The sequence below is a fragment of the Haliotis cracherodii genome, unplaced genomic scaffold (genome assembly GCF_022045235.1).
Source record: "Haliotis cracherodii isolate W230 unplaced genomic scaffold, xgHalCrac1.p SCAF_21, whole genome shotgun sequence".
NCBI classification, from domain to species: Eukaryota; Metazoa; Mollusca; class Gastropoda; order Lepetellida; family Haliotidae; genus Haliotis; species Haliotis cracherodii.
In genome coordinates this window covers 5644363-5671327 of record NW_027266277.1, presented here as the reverse complement: position 1 = coordinate 5671327, position 26965 = coordinate 5644363, and the positions used below count along the sequence as shown (strand labels likewise).

The following is a 26965-nucleotide window of genomic DNA, read 5'->3' as shown; positions in this document are numbered from 1 at the left end:
CCGAAACTAATCCTGCTTTTAAAAGAACATCAATGCCATGCAGATCAGTACTATAGCGCCTATTGTATGAATGTAATGTTGCTGATTCACTGTAAAAGTATTTTGACTCACTTAGTACCAGAACTAGGGTACCAAAACTCGTCTTTTTAACGAATGGCATGCCCTCACCTCTTTATAATGTTGCCTGGCAATTATTCATTTATACAGCTGCAGGTAATGCTGAGACAACACTTGCACTTACGTGTATAAGTCTAGAAGAACATTTAAGCAAATAACTCCGAGATAAGGTTCACACATTACACCAACAATAGTTGGACACCAGACAGTGGCGCATGTTGTTTCGTCTCCAGGATTACCTTAAAAATTGTGCGGAATATTTGAGTTTTCTGTGTAGGCTCTTGTCTTTGAAAAGATAATTTTCTGTCATAACATGTAGCATGGTTTATATTAGAAGTTTTTGTTCACAGTCGGATTCACGGTACTGTAAACAGGGATTGTTCAGGTCTATATGCCCCTATAGAATGCAATGTACCCTGAAACAGTCAGTTCTCATAAGGAAGGAGAGAGGCATCGGAGGTAAAATACAGACTGTTATTGACAAAGTCTTAATCGAAATAGTATTAATCTAGCTTCAGTCCGTGGCGTGCCAAAGTCGGAATGACGACCATATGCAATGCACGATATGTCCAAGTCGGGGTAACCAGCAACCACGCATACATGTTACATCCGGGATCGTATACCTTGATGGCATGACATCACGCAGTCGGAATACTACCCCAACAGTGCATGGCGTGTCTTTGTCTGGATAACAACTCTATAATACATGACGTGTCTTTGTCTGGATAACAACCCTACAATACATGACGTGTCTCAGCCTGGATGAGAAGCCTTCGGTTTGGGGCGTGTTCAAGTCTGGAAAACAAGCCTTCAATTCATTATATGTCTCGGTCTGGATGACAATCCTTTAATGCATGACATGACACGTACTTGATAACAACCCTACAGTGCATGACATTTCACGTACTTTATAACAACCCTACAGTGCATGACTTGTCACGTACTTGATAACAACCCTACAGTGCATGACGTGACACGTACTTGATAACAACCCTACAGTGAATGACATGTCACCGTCGGGATAACAAACTCTACCATGCATGACATATCTTACCATGGATAAAAAGCCTTAAATGCACGACGTGTCTCTGTCTAAATACCAAACCTTCAATTTACAACGTATAACGTTCATGCCTACAAGCCGACGTTTCAGCGTCGGGGTAACAAATCGTCAATGCATAACAGTCAAAACGACCATAATCATTAGGAAACTGACATTAAGAATAGCTTAGTAAGTTCGACAGCTACATGTCTTTGCAGTATATGGACAATGTGTCTATAAGCAAGAGATATCAGGTAAATAGTAATATGCAAATTTCTTCTTCTGTGTAATGGCAAAATTGGTGTGGTATGTACATTTTTAACTAGCTCGTCTATGAACGATATCTTCAATACATTACTCCCATATACACATCTGACTTTACGGAGACACAATGCCTTATTTGTTCCTTCATTGCATAGGTCGTGGAGCTCAGACTTACGTGTATGTGATCACGGAACCAGGCCATCTGAACGTTTAATGCTCCCCGAGTCTGCGTGGGGGTGTCGGGGGAGCGAGGGGTTGTACCATCACGTGGTACGTGTTCCAGCAGGGGTCAAATCATCCCATCACTACTGAGATGGAAGTGAGAGGAAAGCTGCCTTTACTGAAGCTGGGGATATTTTAAGATGTCGGGAACACGTTATATATCTATCATTTGCAAACAATGATGAAAAAAACACACAAAACATCTGAAACTTGGCTTTAATACACTTATTTCCAAGTATTCCAAATCATTGGCTTATATTTTCAAGTGTACCTAGTTAGGGGATGTTGCCAGGGAGTAGCGACACAAATCCAAATTAAAGACAGTTACATGTGTGCACATATCATTTTTTAATACTTTGGTCAGTTTATTATTTCAAAGCATATTTCAATCGTTAAATTTTCAGGTACAGAAATTATTAGTAAATTTTACAATTTGACATCATTTGCGCAAGTTTGGCATGTATATGATATACGATTGGCACCTATACGCTTGGAGTACATAGGGAAGCACAAGCCGAATAAACGAGTTGTGTGTCATTTTATTTCCTTTCATGGCAATTTACGGGCATCAATGCTCAATCAAACTTAATTAAATACGTGGACACATATGGACATATAACTAATTTTATCTCTGCGGGCGCGCGGTATCCCTGTCACAGCTCGTTGAGTTGAACAAAGGATGCTCAGTACATTAGCGAGGGATACTTGACTTCAAGTGGCCATGGGAGTAGATAAAGCCTCAGCTTGTTTATAACATTAGCACGGAGAACTTTTGATGAAGAAATATTACACTAGTAACGTTGTGCGTTTAATGCAAGTAAACACGAATATTTTAGTGCTTACTATTTGAACAACAATAATGATGGATTCTAGAAAACATTCACGTACACCTTTTGCTTGTACTATAAACTTCATAAACTATTTAGGCCTTCAATTTTAGTAAATCACAATCGAAGTATGCTCGGTGAACGTTACAAGAAATTCCGTCTGTTCATTTTTGTACTTGCTGAAGTGTCCAGTTAGGTAGTCACCTGATGCGGTAAGCACAGTTGTGATAACTGCTGATATCAAAAATATGTTGTGCACATCATCGATATTGTAAGGATGTTGCTGTACAATCACCTCTGTGTCTGAGATATCGGAATTGTCTGTTCGGGTATCAGAAAAACAAGATGTAGACACGCATTTACGCTAAAGATATTTCTATCATTTGTTTTTGTTCAAGGGACGACTGTTGACAGGAGTTGAACTCACAAACTCAGTTTTGTAACTACTTGGGTCTGACAATACTAGTATAGCATAACAAAGATTTTCTTTTAACACAAAATAATTCACCACATTGTTGGAAATGAAAATTGTTTTCAATGATTAAGACAAACTGACTATGTTGTTACAGACAGGTGTTCAGAAGTCCTAATGAACATGGATACTCGTGACGTGTTTGTTCCTATTCACGTAGTCATTATGTGCAAAATAGACAGGCACAGTCTTGGTAGCAATAATCGTGTATCTGACCTAATAGTTTTCGTCTTCAGATTATCAAAAATAATAAATTATCACGCCCATAAACGCCATCGTTCACTTCTGCCCCTTTAGTCTGTAGAAACATTCAGGTTCTACCAGATGGTTACTGTAAAATAACTTGGTTTATCAGGGTTGTGTTATGTACTCTAAGTTGTGGGGATAACTGATGAGGTATAAGGTAAATATAAAGAAAGCTTGCTGATCCTTTGTTTGTCGTTGTACTAATGTCCAGGTTCACTGATTGTGGTCAAATGGTGGACATAGACTAACATCAACACATGGAGGTAAGGACATAACGTGACCTTCAAAGTAGTGCGAGCCATGTGCTGGAAGGACTACCGTTGCTGTGGACTAACCGACATGAGTCTTATTTTGTTAAACTATGTTTGTCCTATGCAGTAGGACGACCACGTCACTTTCCTTTACAAGCTTGGGGTAATCAGGCCACAATAGATAGATCTCATGTGTTAACAATGAAGACCTTATACACGGAGACAATCCTTGGTTAACAACTAACACCAACTGTCTTTGTAAAGAACGGAACTGATATCCCTTGGCCCCTCTAAGGCAAATTTTGTGTAGATGTTTCTACGACTACATATTCGTGTTACAAGAGCATTTAACAATCATATTTGGAACATTATTTCGGCATGAACTGCATTAACATTTGAAACGTCGTAAAGTTATATGTGCGCGTATAGTTAATCTAGTGCAATTTGAAACAATACAACATACATTATTTACGTATTAAGTCTAGGTTGTTTATTTTTTGGAATGTATAATCAGTCGGGCATGGTGAAGTTTTAAACAATAGGAAACAAGGTGTATTTTACTAGATTTGGTATCCAAGATAATGAATATGATACATCGCAGATATTGGCATAAAGACACAAAGACATTTAGCCAAATAATCAAAGAGTACTCCATCTCAGCAACTGTCATGTCGGTGTTTATGTAACTTGTTCCAGTGGATTGGTATCAAAGCATGAACTCCGCAGATGTAGGATTATATTTCATCGTTGTTTTTACAGTTATTCAATATCGTGTTGCTTTTAAAACACACAAGATTCTTTTATATACACACGCACGCACTCACGGACGCACGGACGCACGGACGCACATACACACACACGCCAAGATTTTTACACATCGCAGTAACATTGTTGTTAGGTCCCGATCACGAGTTCAAGCACTCAGATGCTGTTGGTGATCATCAGGGAGAAGGAAACCTTACATTTTAACTCAATCCCTACAGTTAGTGAGCACAGGTTGGTTACCCAAAATTGCCATAGACAATCACATTGTAGAAATGTTATTAGTTAGCGACAGTTTGATTTCAATTCTTTATTATTCGTATTAAAAAACAACATTTTATCCGTAGACAGGCGGCCAGAACTGTTACATGGTAATCATTTGCAAGACATTCTAATTTTCAACAAACAATAAACGAATGTAAATGTTATATACTGAACCGCCATGGATCGATATATGAGAAACCATATTTGTCTAAACACTGTAAAAATACTTTGAGACATATTAAAAAGATGAAACTTGGCAAAACTGATCATCAAGGTTGAAATTAAAGTGTCAAATGTTCTTAAAGTGAAACACAACACTAGTCTCTGAGAAAATGGCATCACAAGTCAATATCTCGTGTGTCCGACATGTGCATTGATGGCTACCGTGCAACGTCGATACATGGAATGGATGAGGCGGTTGATGAAGGCCATAGGCACTTGAGCCCACACTCTGAGGAACGCCTGACGCAGTTCAGCTGCAGTTGTCGGCTTTGGTCGGACGTCATTCAGCCGTCTTTGAATCTCGTCCCACAGGTGCCCAATGGGATTTATATCGGGACTGAGGGCAGACCTCTGCATGGTTCTGATGCCATTTTTCTGGAGGAAGTCTCTTGTTGCTCTCGCAGTGTCGGCACGGGCGTTATGATGCTGAAACTCGTGGTTGCGGCGACGTGCCAAATGAGGTATGGCGTGTGGTGTCAAGACTTGATCAATGTACCGAGCTGCTGTGACACCATTGCCTCTCCCTGGACCGATGTTCTGGAAGACCACAGGGCCGACCCTCTGTAAACATCCGAATAACGTTCCCCGCGGCGTCACCAAACACTCTGTCTCTCTGCCATCTGCTGTTGAGATACAGTAACGGCTCTCGTATGAGAAGAGGACTCTTCTCCACTGCTGGTGGCGCCAATGATGGTGCTGTGTTGCCAACTGAAGACGGTTCCGGCGATGACGTGGTGTCAGAATGGGTCCTCAGTGTGGCCTGTGACAGTGGAGGTGTCTGCTCGTCAATCGTCGACGCACGGTGTCCGCACTAATGTGTCGCTGGTGTGTCCCCATGGTCTGCCGAGCAGTTTCCGCAGCAGTAACGAAGCGATCTTGAAGATGCTGTCGTACAATCTGACGATGCTGACGTCGGATGGTGACCTTTGGTCTTCCACGCGGTCGGTCATCTGTAGCGTTGGTGGTCTGGTGGTCTGGTACCGTTGCTGGAGCCTGTATATGGTCCTTATGTGGACTTGAAATGCATCGGCTACTTGCCGGACGGTTTGGCCACCTTGCAATCTTCCAAGGGCTGGGAGACGCTGATTTCTTGGCATGTGGTAGCAATTCAATAACGAATGAATGTTATCCGATCTGGGTGGATTTTTATAGGGCAGGAAATGGGGGAATGCGTGTGCACTTTAAGTTTGCACGGAACTGACGTGCATCACGTTGCCGTGATGCGTTTGAGCGATCGGTTTTATTGTCATCTGCTTTATTTTTTTATCATCAAATTTCATTTTTTCGGACAAGGTATATCAAATTTTAGAAACTTGGACAAAAATTACCCAGATAATTAAATAACAACTTTTCATGCAATGTTACTTGGGGTGACGTTTCTTTTGCGGTTCAGTATATAAACTAAATACATACTAATAGTGCATTAAATATATCATTTTCCGTTTCGTTAAGGTTAATGCTGCCAATATATATCACAAATACGTCTGATGGACGTGGGGTGCTCTAACAGGCCAGAAAATTGCTTAATGAAGATATGAGTTGACAATCTACGTGTGGTTGATCAAAACTAGCAAATATTGGCATTCGTCACCGATCTCTTTTAAACCTTATTTTACTATGTAGGATACATTTCAATAACCTCCCCGAATTGGCATATAAAATCTAAATTTAAGACGATTACGCCCGTGGCATCTTTTTATATATTGATAAATAATAACTATTATTCAGCATTTTCAAAACAAATTGTTTTGCCATTATAAGTGACATATTTTTATTTTATACAACCATTGGTGTTTTATATATCAGTGCCACATATGATATATGATTATGATTTTTTATATTTCGATCGAAATGAATATTCAATACTACAAGAAGCACAGACTCATAAACATTAAGGACTAAGTTATTGTACCTTAGTAGTGGTTACGTTAGTGCCTCGTAGTAGACAGTAGAAAAAATAAATAAATGGCAATTAAACGTGGAACAAAGACTCTCTATATAAAAACTTCATTAATCAGTATAAAACAAACACCTCGAGCTCACAATCCCTGCAATGAATTCTGTAAGACATTAACACTGAATTCCCTTTGCAAGTCAAGAGAAAACATACATACAAATAAACATTCCCTCGCTTCGTTTAGACCATATATGTCTGTGTCAATAGGCATGTGCATCTGATTAAGAACAAAGGAATCCAAGTAGCTGCTCATTAAAAGCCGAAATAATGAATGTGAAACCAACATGTAACTGATCACATAAAATGCATTCATTCCGTTATGTTTCAGCATCGTTTGGAATCGAACTACATGAACAAACGGTATACCCATATCGAATTAAGTTTGGTCCTACTGCCAGTAAATGAGCTTAGAAATGTCTGCAGAACAATCTGGCACGTATATTAATTCTCGCAGAAATATTTGGCAGAATTTCCTCTTCATATATTTTAGATTATTTGTCTAAATTATATATATATATATATATATATATATATATATATATATATATATATATATATATATATATATATATATATATATATATATATATATATCCCTTAGCAGTTAATAATTTTCTCACAAAAGTTGTATTTGTGTACACTTATTAAGCTTTGTGGAAAGTTAGGCCTTTTACCTGTGAGATAAAATACTATTGACTGACGGACAACGGACTTCCGAGGGTTGTATGCCATGCCTTCTAACAGGTTATGTGAAACTAGGCTGTGGTTATGTGAGGCGAAACGTGCATCTGCCACGACAGTGACGTGCTGTGTAATGACTGCACGTTAAAACAGTGAGCACATTTCAGACTGGTTATGTTGTTTTCTTTAATAACTTCACAGCATTGCTGTGAAATCTTTAAGTGTCTTAAAAAAGAAAACTTGCAGCCGCTCTGATGTTTGATTACAACAACCCAGATCGACGTTGCTCTCAAACTGTCACGTTGAAGAACAGCAACAAAATCCTGCAACTATGTTTTAAAACTGTCTGATTGCAACGGACGTAATTTCTCATACCATGGGTACAAAAAGTTGATACTTGTTTTGCAAAAGTATCAATGTACGGGATCTATATACCAACGTGTCAGACAACTTTTTCAGCTTAGATCCTTGTGTTCATTCTGCCGACAACATGCTGTACAGATATTTGTTGAAATCTTGGACGAACACATGAGTACCAGCTGATGAGTGTGGATGTTAGTAGATATTGAAATTAAAGGGCGACGACGCATAGTCACATTACACACTAATGCCACTTAGAAGCGGCGTTGGATACCTGTGATCTGTGACTGACATCACAGCGGCAGTGCCACTCAACACACCCTTTGCTGCCCTGTTCGAATGAGCCCAGAGCTTGATTTCCCCGGCTAACATGAAGATAACTAATTTGTCTAATGATCGCCAATTATATGTGCAAACCGGAATTTACTTACTGTGTTAATTCGGTGTGCTTTGCTAACTTTTAATATTGGAACTGTAAAAGTATGTCATGCCTTTAGGATCTGAAATTTGAAAAAATAGCTTTATGTTTTTATCGGACTTCAAAGAAATTCCTTTTAATTTTCCTCCGCCTTGTTATGTGGTAAAGATTTTTTTGCAGTATTACAGGGCAGCTACAGGAAGGACGAAACAGTTGTTTGCTTTAAGAAGACGTGCTGAACATAACAACATGCATATGGGAGCGGTGGAAATAGGTTTACCTTTATTAGAAACCTTAAACTAATATTAATCTTCGGGAATCAGCTGATCATGTTAACATGCCTCTGTACCAGATGATGCCCACGACTCAGTTGCAGTTATCAACGTAACCATTCTTTATTCCTATAATTTATAATAAATATTTACACATGCATTAAGCAAGACAAGGCAATGGCGATATATACAACGCACACACAGTGATGTGATCGAATTAGACGGAAATGAGTTGTCACGGGATATGTGTATGTTGGTGTTAGGAACAAATGAATGCTATTAACATGTTCTTTGTCATTTTAATATCTGGTTGTGCAGTGTAAAATTGTATCGATGTTTTTTTTTATGAAGCATCTGAGGACACAGTGTCTGTAAACACTCCTGTCAGTGATAAATTACGCAACATATAGCCCGGAAATCGTCAACAAATCATTCAGGACAAATACATAGCTACAGTGAACAAAACGTTTACATACATACACAACCAAACACACGTGTCCTCTCGACATGTTAGATCACGTAGATCACGTGTTACCTTCAGGCCAGTCCGGATATGTCGAACTTCAAAATCACATTTCGGTAATCGAGTTTCACATAGACAATAACACTCGGAGTTCGTTTATTCGCACTCTTTTCATCCGGAGCTGACTGCATATTTTCAAATCTCTTAAACGGCTTGAAGGAGATTTCGTCTTGACTCGCGCAAACAAGAGGTACGTGGGCCATTATAAAAAATGCATGGATGTCTTTTCCTGGAATCTGAATGAAAACAACCTTATAACAATCTAGTTGTCTTCATTACATCATAGAAATTGTATTTCACTTTCAACACGCTATTCAATTGACATGTTAAATGTGCAATTCAATTTATATGATGTAAGGAAGACAACAGTGATAGAGATTGGACGCATCGCTCCGGTTATTGATAATGTTATTCATCGTCGTTATTGCTACCGTCGAGAAGGTAAGTAGCTGCTTTTTATCTCCGACCAAGTGTCGGTCCTATATAACCAAGCGTTATATCACGTGGCATGGTCGAATGTATCCGTACCGCAATATGTTTCAAAACCTGTATGTAGGAATACAGAGAAGGCACACCACATTTGCCTTGCCTTGCGTCGGTCACTTGAAGGGTACAATATGTCTTTGATAATATTAAGAAGTTACTACAGTATTCATTGAATGGCTTCAAGCATCACTCTAAAGGAATATTGAATAGTAGATTGTTATAAGGTTGTTTTCATTCAGATTCCAAGAAAAGACATCCATGCATATTTTATAATGGCCCACGTACCACTTGTTTGAGCGAGTCAAGACGAAATCTCCTTCAAGTCGTTTAATTGATTTGAAAATATGCTGTCAGCTCCGGACGAAAAGAGGGCGAATAAACGAACTCCGAGTGTTATTGTCTATGTCAAAATCGATTACCGAAATGTGATTTTGAAGTTCGACATATCCGGACTGGCCTGAAGGTAACACGTTATCTAACATGTCGACAGGACACGTGTGTTTGGTTGTGTATGTATGTAAACGTTTTGTTCACTGTAGCTATGTATTTGTCCTGAATGATTTGTTGACGACTTCAGGGCTAGATGTTGCGTAATTTGTCACTGACAGGAGTGTTTACAGACACTGTGTCCTCAGATGCCGTATACAAAACGTCACAGTCTGACTCTTGACAGTTTTTCATTTTTTCAAGAAGTTAACTATTGCGGCACTTCTTGTTGGATTGAGTTGATGTGCTCTCGTGGCATCATTGAAACAATCCCAGCACAATCCATGTGCTTTGCAGTGTCAGCAGCCTGGAGCTAAGTGATTCTATGAGGACTTCATTCGTCACATTAGTGGCTCGCGCTTGTCCTTTTACAGTCGATGTTTTCAGGCAAATCGCTTTGAATGAACAGATAGACTCTGTTAGTGTAGGCGGTCGTGCGGGGACGTATCGAACGGGAGGCGCTGACGGCCATATCAGGATGTTAGACCGAGACGAGCTATGCTCTACAACCAGTACCTTAAACGACCGTAAATGTGTGAAACTGTCAATGCATAAAGTAGCGCAGCCTGTGTGGTATTTGTGTAGCTTAACGTGGACGATGTAGAATTTGTAGCTCAGTGATAATAATGTCTTATTTTCTCTTACAAGTATGAAATATTCCCCAGCGTGTGGATAAGTGGTTAATTTCCATTTAATATTTTCTCTTATAACTGATTAATTATTCTATGTACTTTTGCCGTAGAATGCCCATTTTATGTTTCGAAAAGTGTTTTCGAGCGAAACCGCTACATCTATTTCACATTTAGATCTATACATACAGATTCAGAGTGCGATATCCACAAGACTGTATGACAAGAGGGGTGACTTCAACTTTCCAATAGTCATCCTTATGTCGAGTAATATTCCAACCGATTCAGCCCTTGGTGTCCACATTTCATAACTTGTAATGTACAATCGAGCTTGCTCTTTCTACGACGATTTCAAAGAGCGTTATATACGACCCTTTTCCAAACGTTATTTGATGAAAGTTACAACATTCAAGGCTCCAGTGAAGCTTTCAAAAAGCTTTATGGTAGACATGAGGAGGACATTTGCAAGTTTGACGCATCAGTGACCAACATTTCCGATTCTCAATCGACTTCTGACTTTCCATATGTGAACGTGCTGGTTCAGTGTCTATTTGACTTGGCGGTGCCTATGCCTGTGTTTGAAACGGTGCCACTGGTGGGACATCCTTTCAGCGAACTAGTTGAGTGCGATTCATAAACACAAGCGTTCCCAAAACCCTTTCGATAATCATAAGACATCTCTGTTGAAAACAAAGTTAATTGTGCATTCGCATGTTTTTATAAATCACTATCAATAATGTGTTCGCGAAACCGTGTGCCTTTCCTCACCCATCGGCGGTAGGACATAAAAATGTTAGTATTTTCGGCTAAACAAATCACTGACTCTTAAAGATAGATATTTTGACAAGGCGTTCGTGTCATTATTTGAATGGAGAAAGACCCACACTGCCGTGTAGATTGCAGAAGTTTAAACATTTCACCAGCAATAATTGATCAGGATGTGAACATTATCTGTCTTGGTTCAGAAAATAGAACATAGATAAATTATTTCCTCGTTGAATTTATTTGACATTAGCTTTAGTGCTTGCAGTGTTTTCAGTATTGAGTATTATGCTAAAAAGCTGACAATGTATTCGCAAGCGCGAATATGGAGAAAAGGACAAATATGTGGAAAAGGCGAATTGCATTTCAGGATCAAAATTTAGCATGCAAGTGCTCGATGAATTGAACTAATCCTCAGAGCATCTGCGTTTGCTAAACGTGTTTCCATTGCAGAAGAAGCATTACAATAGGATCTAGTTATGGAGCATCTATTGCTAATTATGTTAAAAAGTTGATCACATTACGTCAACAATAGACTTCAATGAAGTTATTTCGTGTTTTCCTAAATTTGAGTAGTGAGAGTAAAATAAAGGCAAAGGCTCAGGGCTGATACAATGTACCTTTCATTCAGTCGCAACAGATAAGTCGTGATACGAAGCTCGTTGTTTATTGTCTGTGTACACCCTGACGACTCGGGTATACTAATTGATCGATACTCTGTCTGATGTGACGTCATTCTACAAGGCGACTAGTAATAGAGCCTCTCTGTACTTTGCATACAACCGTGTTATCCGAGGTACACTATAGTCACGTGTTGCATTTGAAGCCTCTCTTCCAGGAAACAATCTACAGAGCTTCCATGTGTGTTTCATTATACACCCCTTTCATCCAAGGTAAACTAGGTAGTCCTGTGTCTCATGTGAGGTCTCTCTTCCAGGAGACTAGATCCAGAGTTTTACTGAATTTCTCATTAAACAATTGTGTTATCCAAAGTGCAGTAAGTTTTCCTGTGTCTCATGTGACGCCTCTCTTCCAGGAGACTAGCTCCAGAGCTTCACCGAATATCTCGTAAAACAATCGTGTTATCCAAAGTGCAGTAAGTTGTCCTGTGTCTCATGTGACGCCTCTCTTCCAGGAGACTAGCTCCAGAGCTTCACCGAATATCTCGTAAAACAATCGTGTTATCCAAAGTGCAGTAAGTTGTCCTGTGATTCATGTGACGCCTTTCTGCCAGGAGACTAGCTCCAGAGCTTCACTGAATATCTCGTAAAACAATCGTGTTATCCAAAGTGCAGTAAATTATCCTGTGACTCATATGACGCCTCTCTTCCTGGAGACTAGCTCCAGCGCTTTACTAAATATATCTCGTAAAACAATCGTGTTATCCAAAGTGCAGTAAGTTGTCCTGTGTCTCACGTGACGCCTCTCTTCCAGTAGACTGGCTATAGAGTTTCACTCTGTATCTCATTAAATAACATCTTCAGTCCTGTGTCTGACGTGAGGTCTCTCTTCCAGGAGACTAGCTCCACAGCTTCACTGAATATCTCGTAAAACAATCGTGTTATCCAAAGTGCATTTAGTTGTCCTGTGCCTCATGTGACACAGAGTGTCACTGTATATCACATTATACAACCGTGTTATCCAAGGGGCACTATAATCCCGTGTCTCATGTGATGCCTCTCTTCCAGGAGACAACATGTAGCTTCAGAGGTTCACTGTGTGTCTCATTATTCAACACCTTTTTACAAGGTAAACTATGTTGTCCTGTGTCTCATGTGATGTCTCTCTTCCAGGAGTCTACATGTAGCTTCAGAGGTTCACTGTATTCAATACCTATTTACAAGGTAAACTAGGTTGTCCTGTGTCTCATGTGATGTCTCTCTTCCAGGAGACAACATGTAGCTTCAGAGGTTCACTGAATTTAACACCTATTTACAAGGTAAACTAGGTTGTCCTGTGTTTCATGTGATGTCTCTCTTCCAGGAGACATCATTCAGCTATGAAGAGCTCACGGAGGATTACCCAAGGTACCCAGATGTGCAGGACCTCGACATGTCGACTATCAACCCTGAGGATATTCTGGTACGTATAACCTTTAGTCACAAGTACATTTTCTCATTACAAACAGCTAATAATCTGGTAGGCTGAGTATATGTGTAGAAGCTTTGTGTATATATCGGATGTAATATTAACGTCAAAACAAAAATAGTACATATTCATGTCAGTTTTCATCGCTTCTGTGACGTAAACGTTACCTTAACGTAACTGAACTGACGTCTTGTCATGGTGCATGAACGCAAGTCGTAGTTGTATTCATAATCAGAATGTATTTCGCCGGAGTACTCTGTGTTTTTGGTTTAGAGATTTTCTACAGATGTATTGTCACAATTAAGTCAATCATTTAAAGTATTTGTTTCAAACGTGTCATGAAGAATGGTATTATTCTAAATGTTATACCACGAATCTGCCACACTTATGACGCTGATGATCCTGTTTTATCACACATCTGATTGATCTTCCCTTTGTCCCTGTACCAATATCCTCCGCATCACACGTCATCATCCACAGTGTTATTTATTGTTTCTATTTTTATTATACGTATCAGAACGCACAGCTCAGCTGCTTCACTTCTTTGGAATGAGCTGCATTCCCGTCCTTTCTCCCACACAAACCTGAAGCCGCTCGTCATTGATTATTAACGTGACCCATGTAATCACGTCGACCACTCCTCGTATGACTTTGTATCTAGGTGTTTGTTTAGATAGATTTCAAAGTATGACCAAGAAGGTGGTACCATCACAGCAGTATAAGATGGCGTTTATGGAAGAAGACTTTTTATGGCGGGACACGATCCAGCAACAACTCATCGGGCGGCTTATGTTGTATCAGTGTATATAAGCACGGTTACTCTCATGGTGAATAATGCTCACAGCAGAATAGAAGGACTCCAGTCTATATGTATTACAATTATATAAAGACTATGGTCTTTGATAGTAAATCTCCAAGTATGAATATGTTCTGGTCTCCATGTGTAACTGTCCCCCTGCTGCGGGAACAAGTAACTGTCCCCACGCGGTTCAACAAAGCAGCCTGCACGGCAACACACAACAAGAAGGGACAGCTGAAATCTTATCCCTTAAAACTTGACTATTCCCTGCATGGTTACAGTCTTACAGTGTGAAGCTGTTGATAGTCACCAAGTCCTTGGAATACTGTAAAGTCCTATTTGTTTACTCTTATGAAGCTGTTGATAGTCACATAGTCCTTGAGATACTGTATATTCCCATAGTATACACTGTTTGAAGCTGAAGACAGTCACCAAGTTCTTGGGATACTGTATATTCCCATTTGTTTACACTGTATGAAGCTGTAGATACTTTACTCTGTATGAAGCTGTGGGTAGTCATCCAGTCCTTGCGATACTGTATATTCCCATAGTATACACTGTATGAAGCTACAGACAGGCTCCAAGTCCTTGGGATACTGTATATTCCCATAGCATACTCTGTATGAAGCCGTAGACAGTCACCAAGTCCTTGGGATTCTGTCTATTCCCATAGTATACACTGTATAAAGCTGTAGAAAGTCACCAAGTCCTTGGGATACTGTATATTCCCATAGCATACTCGGTATGAAGCGGGAGACAGTCACCAAGTCCCTGGGATACTGTATATTCCCATTTGTTTACACTGTATGAAGCTGTAGATACTTTACTCTGTATGAAGCTGTGGGTAGTCACCAAGTCCTTGGGATACTGTATATTCCCATAGCATACTCTGTATGAAGCTGTAGACAGTCACCAAGTCCTTGAGATACTGTATATTCCCATAGTATACACTGTATGAAACTGCAGAAAGTCACCAAGTCCTTGTGATACTGTATATTCCCATAGAATACTCTGTATGAAGCTGTAGACATTCACCAAGTCCTTGATATACTGTATATTCCCATAGTATACACTGTATGAAACTGTAGAAAGTCACCAAGTCCTTGTGATACTGTATATTCCCATAGCATATTCTGTATGAAGCTGTAGACAGTCACCAAGTTCTTGGGATACTGTATATTCCCATTCGTTTACACTGTATGAAGCTGTAGATACTTTACTCTGAATGAAGCTGTGGGTAGTCATCCAGTCCTTGGGATACTGTATATTCCCATAGTATACACTGTATAAAGCTGCAGACAGTCACCAAGTCCTTGTGATACTGTATATTCCCATAGCATATTCTGTATGAAGCTATAGATACTTTCCTCTGTATGAAGCTGTAGACAGTCACCAAGTCCTTGGGATACTGTATATTCCCATAGTATACACTGTATAAAACTGTAGAAAGTCACCAGGTACTTGTGATACTGTATATTCCCATAGCATATTCTGTATGAAGCTGTAGACAGTCACCAAGTTCTTGGGATACTGTATATTCCCATTCGTTTACACTATATGAAGCTGTAGATACTTTACTCTGTATGAAGCTGTGGGTAGTCATCCAGTCCTTGCGATACTGTATATTCCTAAAGTATACATTGTATGAAGCTTCAGACAGTCGCCGCCAAGTCCTTGGAATTATGTATATTCCCACAGTATACACTGTATAAAGCTGCAGACAGTCACCAAATCCTTGGGATACTGTATATTCCCATAGTTTACACTGTATGAAGCTGTAGACAGTCACCAAGTCCTTGGGATACTGTATATTCCCATAGTTTACACTGTATGAAGCTGTAGACAGTCACCAAATCCTTGGGATACTGTATATTCCCATAGTTTACACTGTAAGAAGCTGTAGATACGTTACTCTGTATGAAGCTGTGGGTAGTCATCCAGTCCTTGCGATACTGTTTATTCCCATAGTATACACTGTATGAAGCTACAGACAGGCTCCAAGTCCTTGTGATACAGTAAATTCCTATTTGTTTACACTCTATGAAGCTGCAGACAGTCACCAAGTCCTTGGGATACTGTCTATTCCCATTTGTACACACTGTATGAAGCAGCAGATACTTTACTCTGTATGAAGCTGTGGGTAGTCATCCAGTCTTTGGGATACAGTAAATTCCCATAGTATACACTGTATGAAGCTGTAGACATTCACCAAGTCCTTGGGATACTGTATATTCCCATTTGTTTACACTGTATGAAGCTGTAGATACTTTACCCTGTATGAAGCTGTGGGTAGTCATCCAGTCCTTGGGATACTGTTTATTCCCATAGTATACACTGTATGAAGCTGTAGACATTCACCAAGTCCTTGGGATACAGTATATTCCCATTTGTTTACACTGTATGAAGCTGTAGATACTTTACCCTGTATGAAGCTGTGGGTAGTCATCCAGTCCTTGCGATACTGTATATTCCCATAGTATACACTGTATGAAGCTACAGACAGGCTCCAAGTCCTTGGGATACTGTATATTCCCATTTGTTTACACTGTATGAAGCTGTAGATACTTTACTCTGTATGAAGCTGTGGGTAGTCATCCAGTCCTTGCGATACTGTATATTCCCATAGTATACACTGTATGAAGCTACAGACAGGCTCCAAGTCCTTGGGATACTGTATATTCCCATTTGTTTACACTGTATGAAGCTGTAGATACTTTACTCTGTATGAAGCTGTGGGTAGTCATCCAGTCCTTGCGATACTGTATATTCCCATAGTATACACTGTATAAAGCTGCAGACAGTCACCAAGTCCTTGGGATACTGTATATTCCCATTTGTTTACACTGTATGAAGCTGTAGATACTTTACTCTGTATGAAGCTGTGGGTAGTCATCCAGCCCTTGGGATACAGTAAATTCCCATAGTAAACACTGTATGAAGCTGACGGTATAAGTTGGCTTTCAGCATAGGTGTATGGGACTCAAATGGAGTCACAAGTGTTGGTTCTTACCTGTAGTTGTGATGCTCGGAAATATATAATTCACGACAAAACACGACAACTTCGAAAGGTTGTAGACATAACTTACGTTGAACAGAGAACTTTCCTAGTTACATCCAGATTGGAGGAAGAAGCCAATAACGTTCGAGTTACTAGACAAACATGAATACTCTCCCGCGTGAAATACCTGTTAAACGCCTACCCCTTTAATCTGAACACCCAGATTATAAGGGAACATCGAAACATCGACCTTCTCCGTAGTTGGGCACTACTGTGGTGTAAATGTGAGCTAATGTAATTTGAATACGCAATTATGTTAAACTAACCACCGCAGCATGTTTTAAGCTTGTTTAGCAGATGTAAACGGTTTTAGGCTGCGATCACACAGTGTCGATTATCGCTCCCGTTTGAGATCAAACAGCGCTACGGCATGAAAAGTGAAAAAGTCTGATACTATCTTCAATGATCTGGAATGTCCTATCATTGTCTGAACGCAGTCGTATATGTTCGTAACAGAGTCCTACGGAACGGAAAGGTCCAGAGAGGTCGGCCAAGCACTCACAACAGTATGGTGCGTCCCGTAACATTCGGGAAACTCAGCCGATTTTGTCTAGTCGGATTACAATCGTGACTATGTCGTGACAGATTCCGCTGTATCGGATCAAAATTGTAACAATGTCCTGTGTTGTCTGGACGGTGTCCTGTGGATCGGGACGCTGTCGTGATGAACGTGCATGATTTGGAGAAATTGTTCATTGCCGTTTCTTGTCGATTGAGTCCAGATTGCGTTCAGATCTTGCCGAATGCGAATCGTCTTTGTCGGTTCACTGTGCAGTCACTGTCTGATCCCTGTCGGATCGCATTCGGGAGAATCGGGACGCCATCGGGACAGATTCGATCATTTTGTACTATGCTGAAGATACAAATCGGATCAAATTCGGATTGAGAACGAGAGAATCGGGACGAATTCGGCTGGAAACGGTTGAATCGGGACGCTTCCTAAACAATATCTGATTGTTGTCATGACTAAATAAATGTTTTTACAATTTTGTGAATTTCCCGCCACGAATCACGGGATCTTGATCAGACTTTTCACAAAATTTAATCAGTAACAGTCCTATCATGGACGGCAGTAGAAATCCTGAATGTGTGACTGTGCCCAGTTTTGTACTGCATATCACACACTGGGGTACCTGCGTGTAGGTTACTGGTTTCGTCATGCAACTAGCTTGGGGACTGATCACAGGTTGCAGCTGCTGAGGGGCGGTATATAATGTGCGACGGTACGCCCCATCAGATCTCGTGCCTTGGGTATGTTCTACGACGGACAGTCGCGGGCAAATTACCCAAACAGGACAAGGATGTTATTCGTCTCCTCTTGATTGGAGTCCCTACATCGATCTCAGCCTCACAATCCTGGCACGGCTTTATACATCGTTCGTATTATGTCAGAGCCTCTGAACCCCCGCGTCGTTGTTGAGTTTACTGTTGACGTGATACAGAGAGTGCGACTACTTTGACTACTGCAGATAGCTTGCTGAAAGGTCCCCGTGCACCCACAGCGACGTTAAACGTCGGGAATATGTATGTGAGATAGTGTATGAGAGGGAGTGTATTTGAGGGAGTGTATGAGAGGGCGTGTATGAAAGGGAGTGTATGAGAGGACGTGTATGAACGGAAGAGTATGAGAGGACGTGTATGAGAGGGAATATATGTGAATTCGAAGGCGTGTATGTGAGAACGTGTATGAGAGGGAGTGTATGTGAGGGAGAGTATGGGAGGGATAGTATGTGAGGTAGTGTATGTGAGGGAGTGTATGTGAGGGAGTATATGTGAGGGCGTGTATGTGAGGGATCGTATGAGAGGACGTGTATGAGAGGGAGAGTTTGTAAGGGAGTATATGTGAGGGAGTATATGTGAGGGCGTGTATGTAAGGACGTGTATGAGAGGGAGTATATGTGAGGGCGTGTATTTGAGGGCGTGTATATGAGGGCGTGTATGTGAGAACGTGTATGAGAGGGAGAGTATGTGAGGGAGAGTATGGGAGGGATAGTATGTGAGGTAGTATATGTGAGGGAGTGTATGTGAGGGAGTATATGTGAGGGCGTGTATGTAAGGACGTGTATGAGAGGGAGTATATGTGAGGGCGTGTATGTGAGGGCGGTTATATGAGGACGCGTATGTGAGGGCGTGTATGAGAGGGAGTATATGTGAGGGAGTGTATGTGAAGACGTGTATGAGAGGGAGTATATGTGAGGGCGTGTGAGGGCGTGTCTGTGAGGACGTGTATGTGAGGGCGTGTATGTGAGGGAGTGTATGAGAGGGCGTGTATGTGAGGGAGTGTATGTGAGGACGTGTATGTGAGGGCGTGTATGTGAGGGAGTGTATGAGAGGACGTGTATGAAAGGGAGTGTATGAGAGGACGTGTATGAAAAGGAGTGTATGAGAGGACGTGTATGAGAGGGAGTGTATGAGAGGGAGTTATGTGAGGGTGTATGTGAGGACGTGTATGAAAGGGAGTGTATGAGAGGACGTGTATGAAAGGGAATGTATGAGAGGATGTGTATGAAAGGGAGTGTATGAGAGGACGTGTATGAGAGGGAGTGTATGTAAGGGAGTGTATGAGAGGGAGTTATGTGAGGGTGTGTATGTGAGGACGTGTATGAAAGGGAGTGTATGAGAGGACGTGTATGAAAAGGAGGGTATGAAAGGACGTGTATGAAAGGGAGAGTATGAAAGGGAGTGTTTAAGAGGGAGTGTATGTAAGGGAGCGTGTGAGAGGTCATGTATGAAAGGGAGTGTATGAGAGGACGTGTATGAAAGGGAATGTATGAGAGGACGTGTATGAGAGGGAGAGTGGAAAGGGAGTGTATGAAAGGGAGTGTATGAGAGGACGTGTATGAAAGGGAGTGTTTGAGAGGACGTGTATGAAAGGGAGTGTATGAGATGGAGTGTATGTGATGGAGTGTATGAGAGGACGTGTATGAAAAGGAGAGTATGAGAGGGAGTGTATAAGAGGGAGTGTATGTAAGGGAGCGTATGAGAGGTCATGTATGAAAGAGAGTGTATGAGAGGACGTGTATGAAAGGGAATGTATGAGAGGACGTGTATGAGAGGGAGAGTATGTAAGGGAGTATATGAAAGGGATTGTATGAGAGGACGTGTATGAAAGGGAGTGTTTGAGAGGACGTGTATGAAAGGGAGTGTATGTGATGGAGTGTATGAGAGGACATGTATGGGAGGGAGTGTATGAGAGGACGTGTATGAGAGGGAGTGTATGAGAGGGAGTATATGGGAGGGAGTGTATGAGAGGACGTGTATGAGAGGGAGCGTATGTGAGGACGTGTATGAGAGGGAGCGTATGTGAGGGAGTGTATGAGAGGACATGTATGGGAGGGAGTGTATGTGAGGACGTGTATGAGAGGGAGTGTATGAGAGGGAGTATATGAGAGGGAGTGTATGAGAGGACGTGTATGAGAGGGAGCGTATGTGAGGACGTGTATGAGAGGGAGCGTATGTGAGGGAGTGTATGTGAGGGCGTGTATGTGAGGACATGTATTAGAGGGAGTGTATGTGAGGGAGTGCATGAGAGGAAGCGTATTTGAGGGAGAGTATGAGAGGACGTGTATGAAAGGGAGTGTATGAGAGGACGTGTATTTGAGGGAGTATATGTGAGGGCGTGTATGTGAGAGATCGTATAAGAGGACGTTTATGAGAGGGAGTATATGTGAGGGCGTGTATGTGAGGGAGTGTATGAAAGGGAGGGTATGAGAGGGAGAGTATGAGTGGACGTGTATGGGATGGAGTGTATGAGAGGACGTGTATGAGATGAAGTTTATGTGAGGGAGTGTTTGAGAGGGAGAGTATGAAAGGGAGTGTATGAAAGGAGTTTATGAGAGGGAGTGTATGTGAGGGACTGTACGAGAATGAGTGTAGGAGTGGGAGCGTACGAGATGGGGCGCATTTGTGCGGAATCTGACAGCTAGAGGGACAGACGCGCTCGCATACTAACACAGACACACAACACGAGCGCACACGCACACTCAAACGATAACAGACTCGCGCGCTCGCACACTAACACAGACACACAACACGCGCACGCACGCACACACAAACGATAACAGACTCGCGCGCACACTAACACAGACACACAACCCGAGCACACACGCACACACAAACGATAACAGACTCGCGCACACTAACACAGACACACAACACGCGCACGCATATACAGACGACACACACACACACACTCGCACGCACAGAAACGAAACATATGTTTATTACCTGCATGACCAAACATAAGAGACATCATACCTTTCTTATTTTAAAAGATGTAGTCTAAAAGGCAAGGCGTCTTGTGACATAATGATTGACTTATCATGTAGATATAAATGTCTATTTTTTACTTTTATATTCCTCTTGGATCAGGGTCAATACAAGTCATGAACGTTGCCCAACCACAATATCTACGACATCACCAGCAAATAACAAAATTAACGCAAATTTACATAATTCGACACAAGGTTCAGGAAGTAAATCTTTTCACAGTCACGGGTGGATGTACTTTCTGCCTTTCATTGTTGACTTTCCAACGTGTGCCATGTTGTCTGTTGTTTACAGCCAATACAGTAAGCCATTATCAACATCCTCATTGTTTACAAGTCGTTTCCGACTTCTGAATGTCTGTATGTTTCTGCATAACAATACAGCTTATACGGTGATCTTCGAGAGGTGACATCGACGGTTGTAGTAAGCAGGACAATGATTCAAAATCCCAACACAGACTGCGAACAGGTTTTTTGGGTAACTAAATTATAGCAGGGGGGATTTCCAACAGAAATAATGTAAGTGTATTTGCAGTGACCCAAGGTCATTTACCAGGGACGCCATGCGCCGTGTCACACGGGATGGGTGGAAGTGACCGGGGACCTGCCCACAGTACAGACAGATTACAGACAATGGAAACAGCGTCAGCGTTGTGGTCAGTCCATGCGGACCTTGAAGGGGGACCCAAGTCAATGAGAACGAATGAATGAATAGTGGAGAAGGGAATAACTTGAGATGCAACTCTCGGATCTTAGTTTTTGTATCATGGTTGTTTGGTGGCAAGTTGAAGCAAGACAAACATCGTGAACGTCGGCGTCATATGTCATTGCGACACTATCATGGCTGGTGTATATTATGTACAGGATGTGCTTTTTTCTTGTCAAGTAACATGTTTACCCAATCGGGTGACCTGATACAATATATATTTCAGTGAGTGTTGCAGCCGAGGGAGAAAAGTTATGTTTTTCGCATCACGAAATGAGATAAACATGTCGATTGACATTAAGGGGCAAAGAATTTAATACACTATGAGTCCTCTCACTGATCTCTAATGTCTCAGATTGAAAACCATAGTGTATATACGGAGAACAGTGCATTGTTTTCTCCTGTGTCTAGGTGAATGTGTGAATTATTTCCTGTATGTGTTTCAGGACGTGCGACGCTACATGAACACCTGCCCTTACACAGTGTTCGCCGACACAGCCCTGCCTCAGGTGTTCAACTTGTTCAGAAGCATGGGGTTACGCCATCTACCGGTCATAGATCACCAAGGAAAGGTAACCGCAACTGACGGTATTGCCTATAGTTTATCCTCGTATGGAGGCAACGCATTCAGGGTCTGCATGTCGATACAAATCAACATTGGAAAACAACTGTGCAAACATATGAACACTTCAAGCCTGAGTTCAGTAACTGATGGTCAATCGAACAGTCAATGCTATCCTGTTACAAGCTTGGTGTATCAGTTCCTTAGCGTTTGATCGTAACATCGCCATACGGCTTCCGTCGTTGTCTTGTTGAAAGCACCCTTCCATCTGAATGTCCACACGCGGGTCCTTTTCTGTTGAAGCATGTTAAACATTTATACATTCAGCAGTGTTATATAGATGCTCGGGTACATTTAAAGTAGACACTTTGAATGAGTATTTGAGGACTGCCGGTGAGCCATGATACCCGGAATGCAGTATGCTTGATGGACAGTGTAGCGAACGTAACGCACGTTGCGAAAGAAATAATGGGGATTGCGTTTAGTAGGAACATCAGCTTGTATGTTCGCCCTGAAGAAGAGAACAGGGTGTAGAATGCACACGCACTGCGACATCTTGTCTTGTCTAAATGAAACGAGATCATGTACTTCTCGCATGCCGCGCTGCATGTGATGGACAAGAGTGACTTGCGTGTTTCACGGATGATCCAGCAAACGGAGGATGTGCTGAATTAACTATGATTAGCAACAGTTCCAGTGAAACCGCATGATATCTGTTATTGACTCAAAGCCATTAACATCAGAATGTAACTCATGCTTTAGTTCTCCTGGAAATTATAAATCAATTCTCAACCTAAACTAGTTGATTTTAGGGAAAACACCGGTTTATGTGTTTTAGTGGGGTTTTTTTAAATTTCTGTGACTAAGGGTTTGAAAGTGTACACGATTTGAGTTGATGTTGAGTTAACGTGCGGGCTGCTGTTGACTAAACGATCAATACGATCGCGAGCTTCTTGTGCCGGGATTCGATATACTGGAGGTGAGGTGAGGTGAGGTGAGGTTTAACGTCGCGTTGAAGATTGTTGCACTTATGTAGCGACGTGAATGCACGTATGTTAGTGTGTTTGTATGTCTGTTTTCACTTGTCCGGACGAATGCAGAATTTATATTGTTAGCCCACTGAGATACAATGCCGCAGTTTAAGGTGAACAGACCACTCTGTCACTAAACACTTACTCACATCACCAGCTGAGCCCAACACAGGTCACATCAAGAGACCAACACACGTCACATCAAGAGACCAACACAGATCACATCAAGAGACCAACACGTCACATCAAGAGACCAAAACACATCACATCAAGAGACCAACCAACACGTCACATCAAGAGACCAAAACACATCACATCAAGAGACCAACACGTCACATCAACAGACCAACATACATCACACCAAGAGACCAATACACGTCACATCAAGAGACCAACACACATCACATCAAGAGACCAAAACACATCACATCAAGAGACCAACACACGTCACATCAAGAGACCAACACAGATCACATCAAGAGACCAACACAGATCACATCAAGAAAGCAATATGCATCTTATCAAGAGACCATCATACATCACATCACTAGATCAACACAGATCACATCAAGAGACCAACACAGATCACATCAAGAGACCAACACACGTCACACCAAGAGATCAACACACGTCACATCAAGAGACCAACACACATCACATCAAGAGACAAACACACATCACATCACGAGATCAACACACATCACACCAAGAGACCAACACACATCACATCAAGAGACCAACACACGTCACATCAAGAGACCAACACAGATCACATCAAGAGACCAACACGTCACATCAAGGGACCAACACACATCACACCAAGAGACCAACACACGTCACATCAAGAGACCAACACACATCACACCAAGAGACCAACACGCATCATATCAAGAAAGCAATATGCATCTTATCAAGAGACCATCATACATCACATCACTAGACCAACACATGTCACATCAAGAGACCAACAGAGATCACATCAAGAGACAAACACACATCACACCAAGAGACCAACACGTCGCATCAAGGGACCAACACACATCACACCAAGAGACCAACACACATCACATCAAGAGACCAACAGAGATCACATCAAGAGACCAACACATGTCACACCAAGAGACCAACACACATCACATCAAGAGACAAACACACATCACATCAAGAGATCAACACACATCACGCCAAGAGACCAACACACATCACATCAAGAGACCAACACACATCACATCAAGAGACAAACACACATCACACCAAGAGACCAACACGTCGCATCAAGAGACCAACACACATCACACCAAGAGACCAACACACATCACATCAAGAGACCAACACACATCACACCAAGAGACCAACACACATCACACCAAGAGACCAACACACATCACATCAAGAGACCAACACACATCACACCAAGAGACCAACACACATCACAACAAGAGACCAACATACATCACAACAAGAGACCAACATACATCACATCAAGAAAGCAATATGCATCTTATCAAGAGACCATCATACATCACATCACTAGACCAACACACGTCACATCAAGAGACCAACACACATCACATCAAGAGACCAACACACATCACACCAAGAGACCAACACACATCACGCCAAGAGACCAATACACGTCACATCAAGAGACCAACACACATCACATCAAGAGACCAAAACACATCACATCAAGAGACCAACACACGTCACATCAAGAGACCAACACAGATCACATCAAGAGACCAACACAGATCACATCAAGAAAGCAATATGCATCTTATCAAGAGACCATCATACATCACATCACTAGATCAACACAGATCACATCAAGAGACCAACACAGATCACATCAAGAGACCAACACACGTCACACCAAGAGATCAACACACGTCACATCAAGAGACCAACACACATCACATCAAGAGACAAACACACATCACATCACGAGATCAACACACATCACATCAAGAGACCAACACACGTCACATCAAGAGACCAACACAGATCACATCAAGAGACCAACACGTCACATCAAGAGACAAACACACATCACACCAAGAGACCAACACGTCACATCAAGGGACCAACACACATCACACCAAGAGACCAACACACGTCACATCAAGAGACCAACACACATCACACCAAGAGACCAACACACATCATATCAAGAAAGCAATATGCATCTTATCAAGAGACCATCATACATCACATCACTAGACCAACACATGTCACATCAAGAGACCAACAGAGATCACATCAAGAGACAAACACACATCACACCAAGAGACCAACACGTCGCATCAAGGGACCAACACACATCACACCAAGAGACCAACACACATCACATCAAGAGACCAACAGAGATCACATCAAGAGACCAACACATGTCACACCAAGAGACCAACACACATCACATCAAGAGACAAACACACATCACATCAAGAGATCAACACACATCACACCAAGAGACCAACACACATCACATCAAGAGACCAACACACATCACATCAAGAGACAAACACACATCACACCAAGAGACCAACACGTCGCATCAAGAGACCAACACACATCACACCAAGAGACCAACACACATCACATCAAGAGACCAACACACATCACACCAAGAGACCAACACACATCACACCAAGAGACCAACACACATCACATCAAGAGACCAACACACATCACACCAAGAGACCAACACACATCACAACAAGAGACCAACATACATCACAACAAGAGACCAACATACATCACATCAAGAAAGCAATATGCATCTTATCAAGAGACCATCATACATCACATCACTAGACCAACACACGTCACATCAAGAGACCAACACACATCACATCAAGAGACCAACACACATCACACCAAGAGACCAACACACATCACGCCAAGAGACCAATACACGTCACATCAAGAGACCAACACACATCACATCAAGAGACCAAAACACATCACATCAAGAGACCAACACACGTCACATCAAGAGACCAACACAGATCACATCAAGAGACCAACACAGATCACATCAAGAAAGCAATATGCATCTTATCAAGAGACCATCATACATCACATCACTAGATCAACACAGATCACATCAAGAGACCAACACAGATCACATCAAGAGACCAACACACGTCACACCAAGAGATCAACACACGTCACATCAAGAGACCAACAC

The 26965-nt window shown here is 41.6% G+C and overlaps 1 protein-coding gene across 1 annotated transcript in view; it reads left to right on the top strand.

The window, feature by feature from the left end:
* The window catches only part of LOC139470711 (H(+)/Cl(-) exchange transporter 6-like), a 93618-nt gene that overhangs the window by 62615 nt on the left and 4038 nt on the right, over nt 1-26965 (top strand). Inside the window, exons 22-23 of the mRNA XM_071252975.1 lie at nt 13247-13345; nt 22629-22754. Of these exons, the coding sequence (XP_071109076.1) occupies nt 13247-13345; nt 22629-22754 (225 nt within the window). The remainder of the gene's footprint in view (nt 1-13246; nt 13346-22628; nt 22755-26965) is intronic.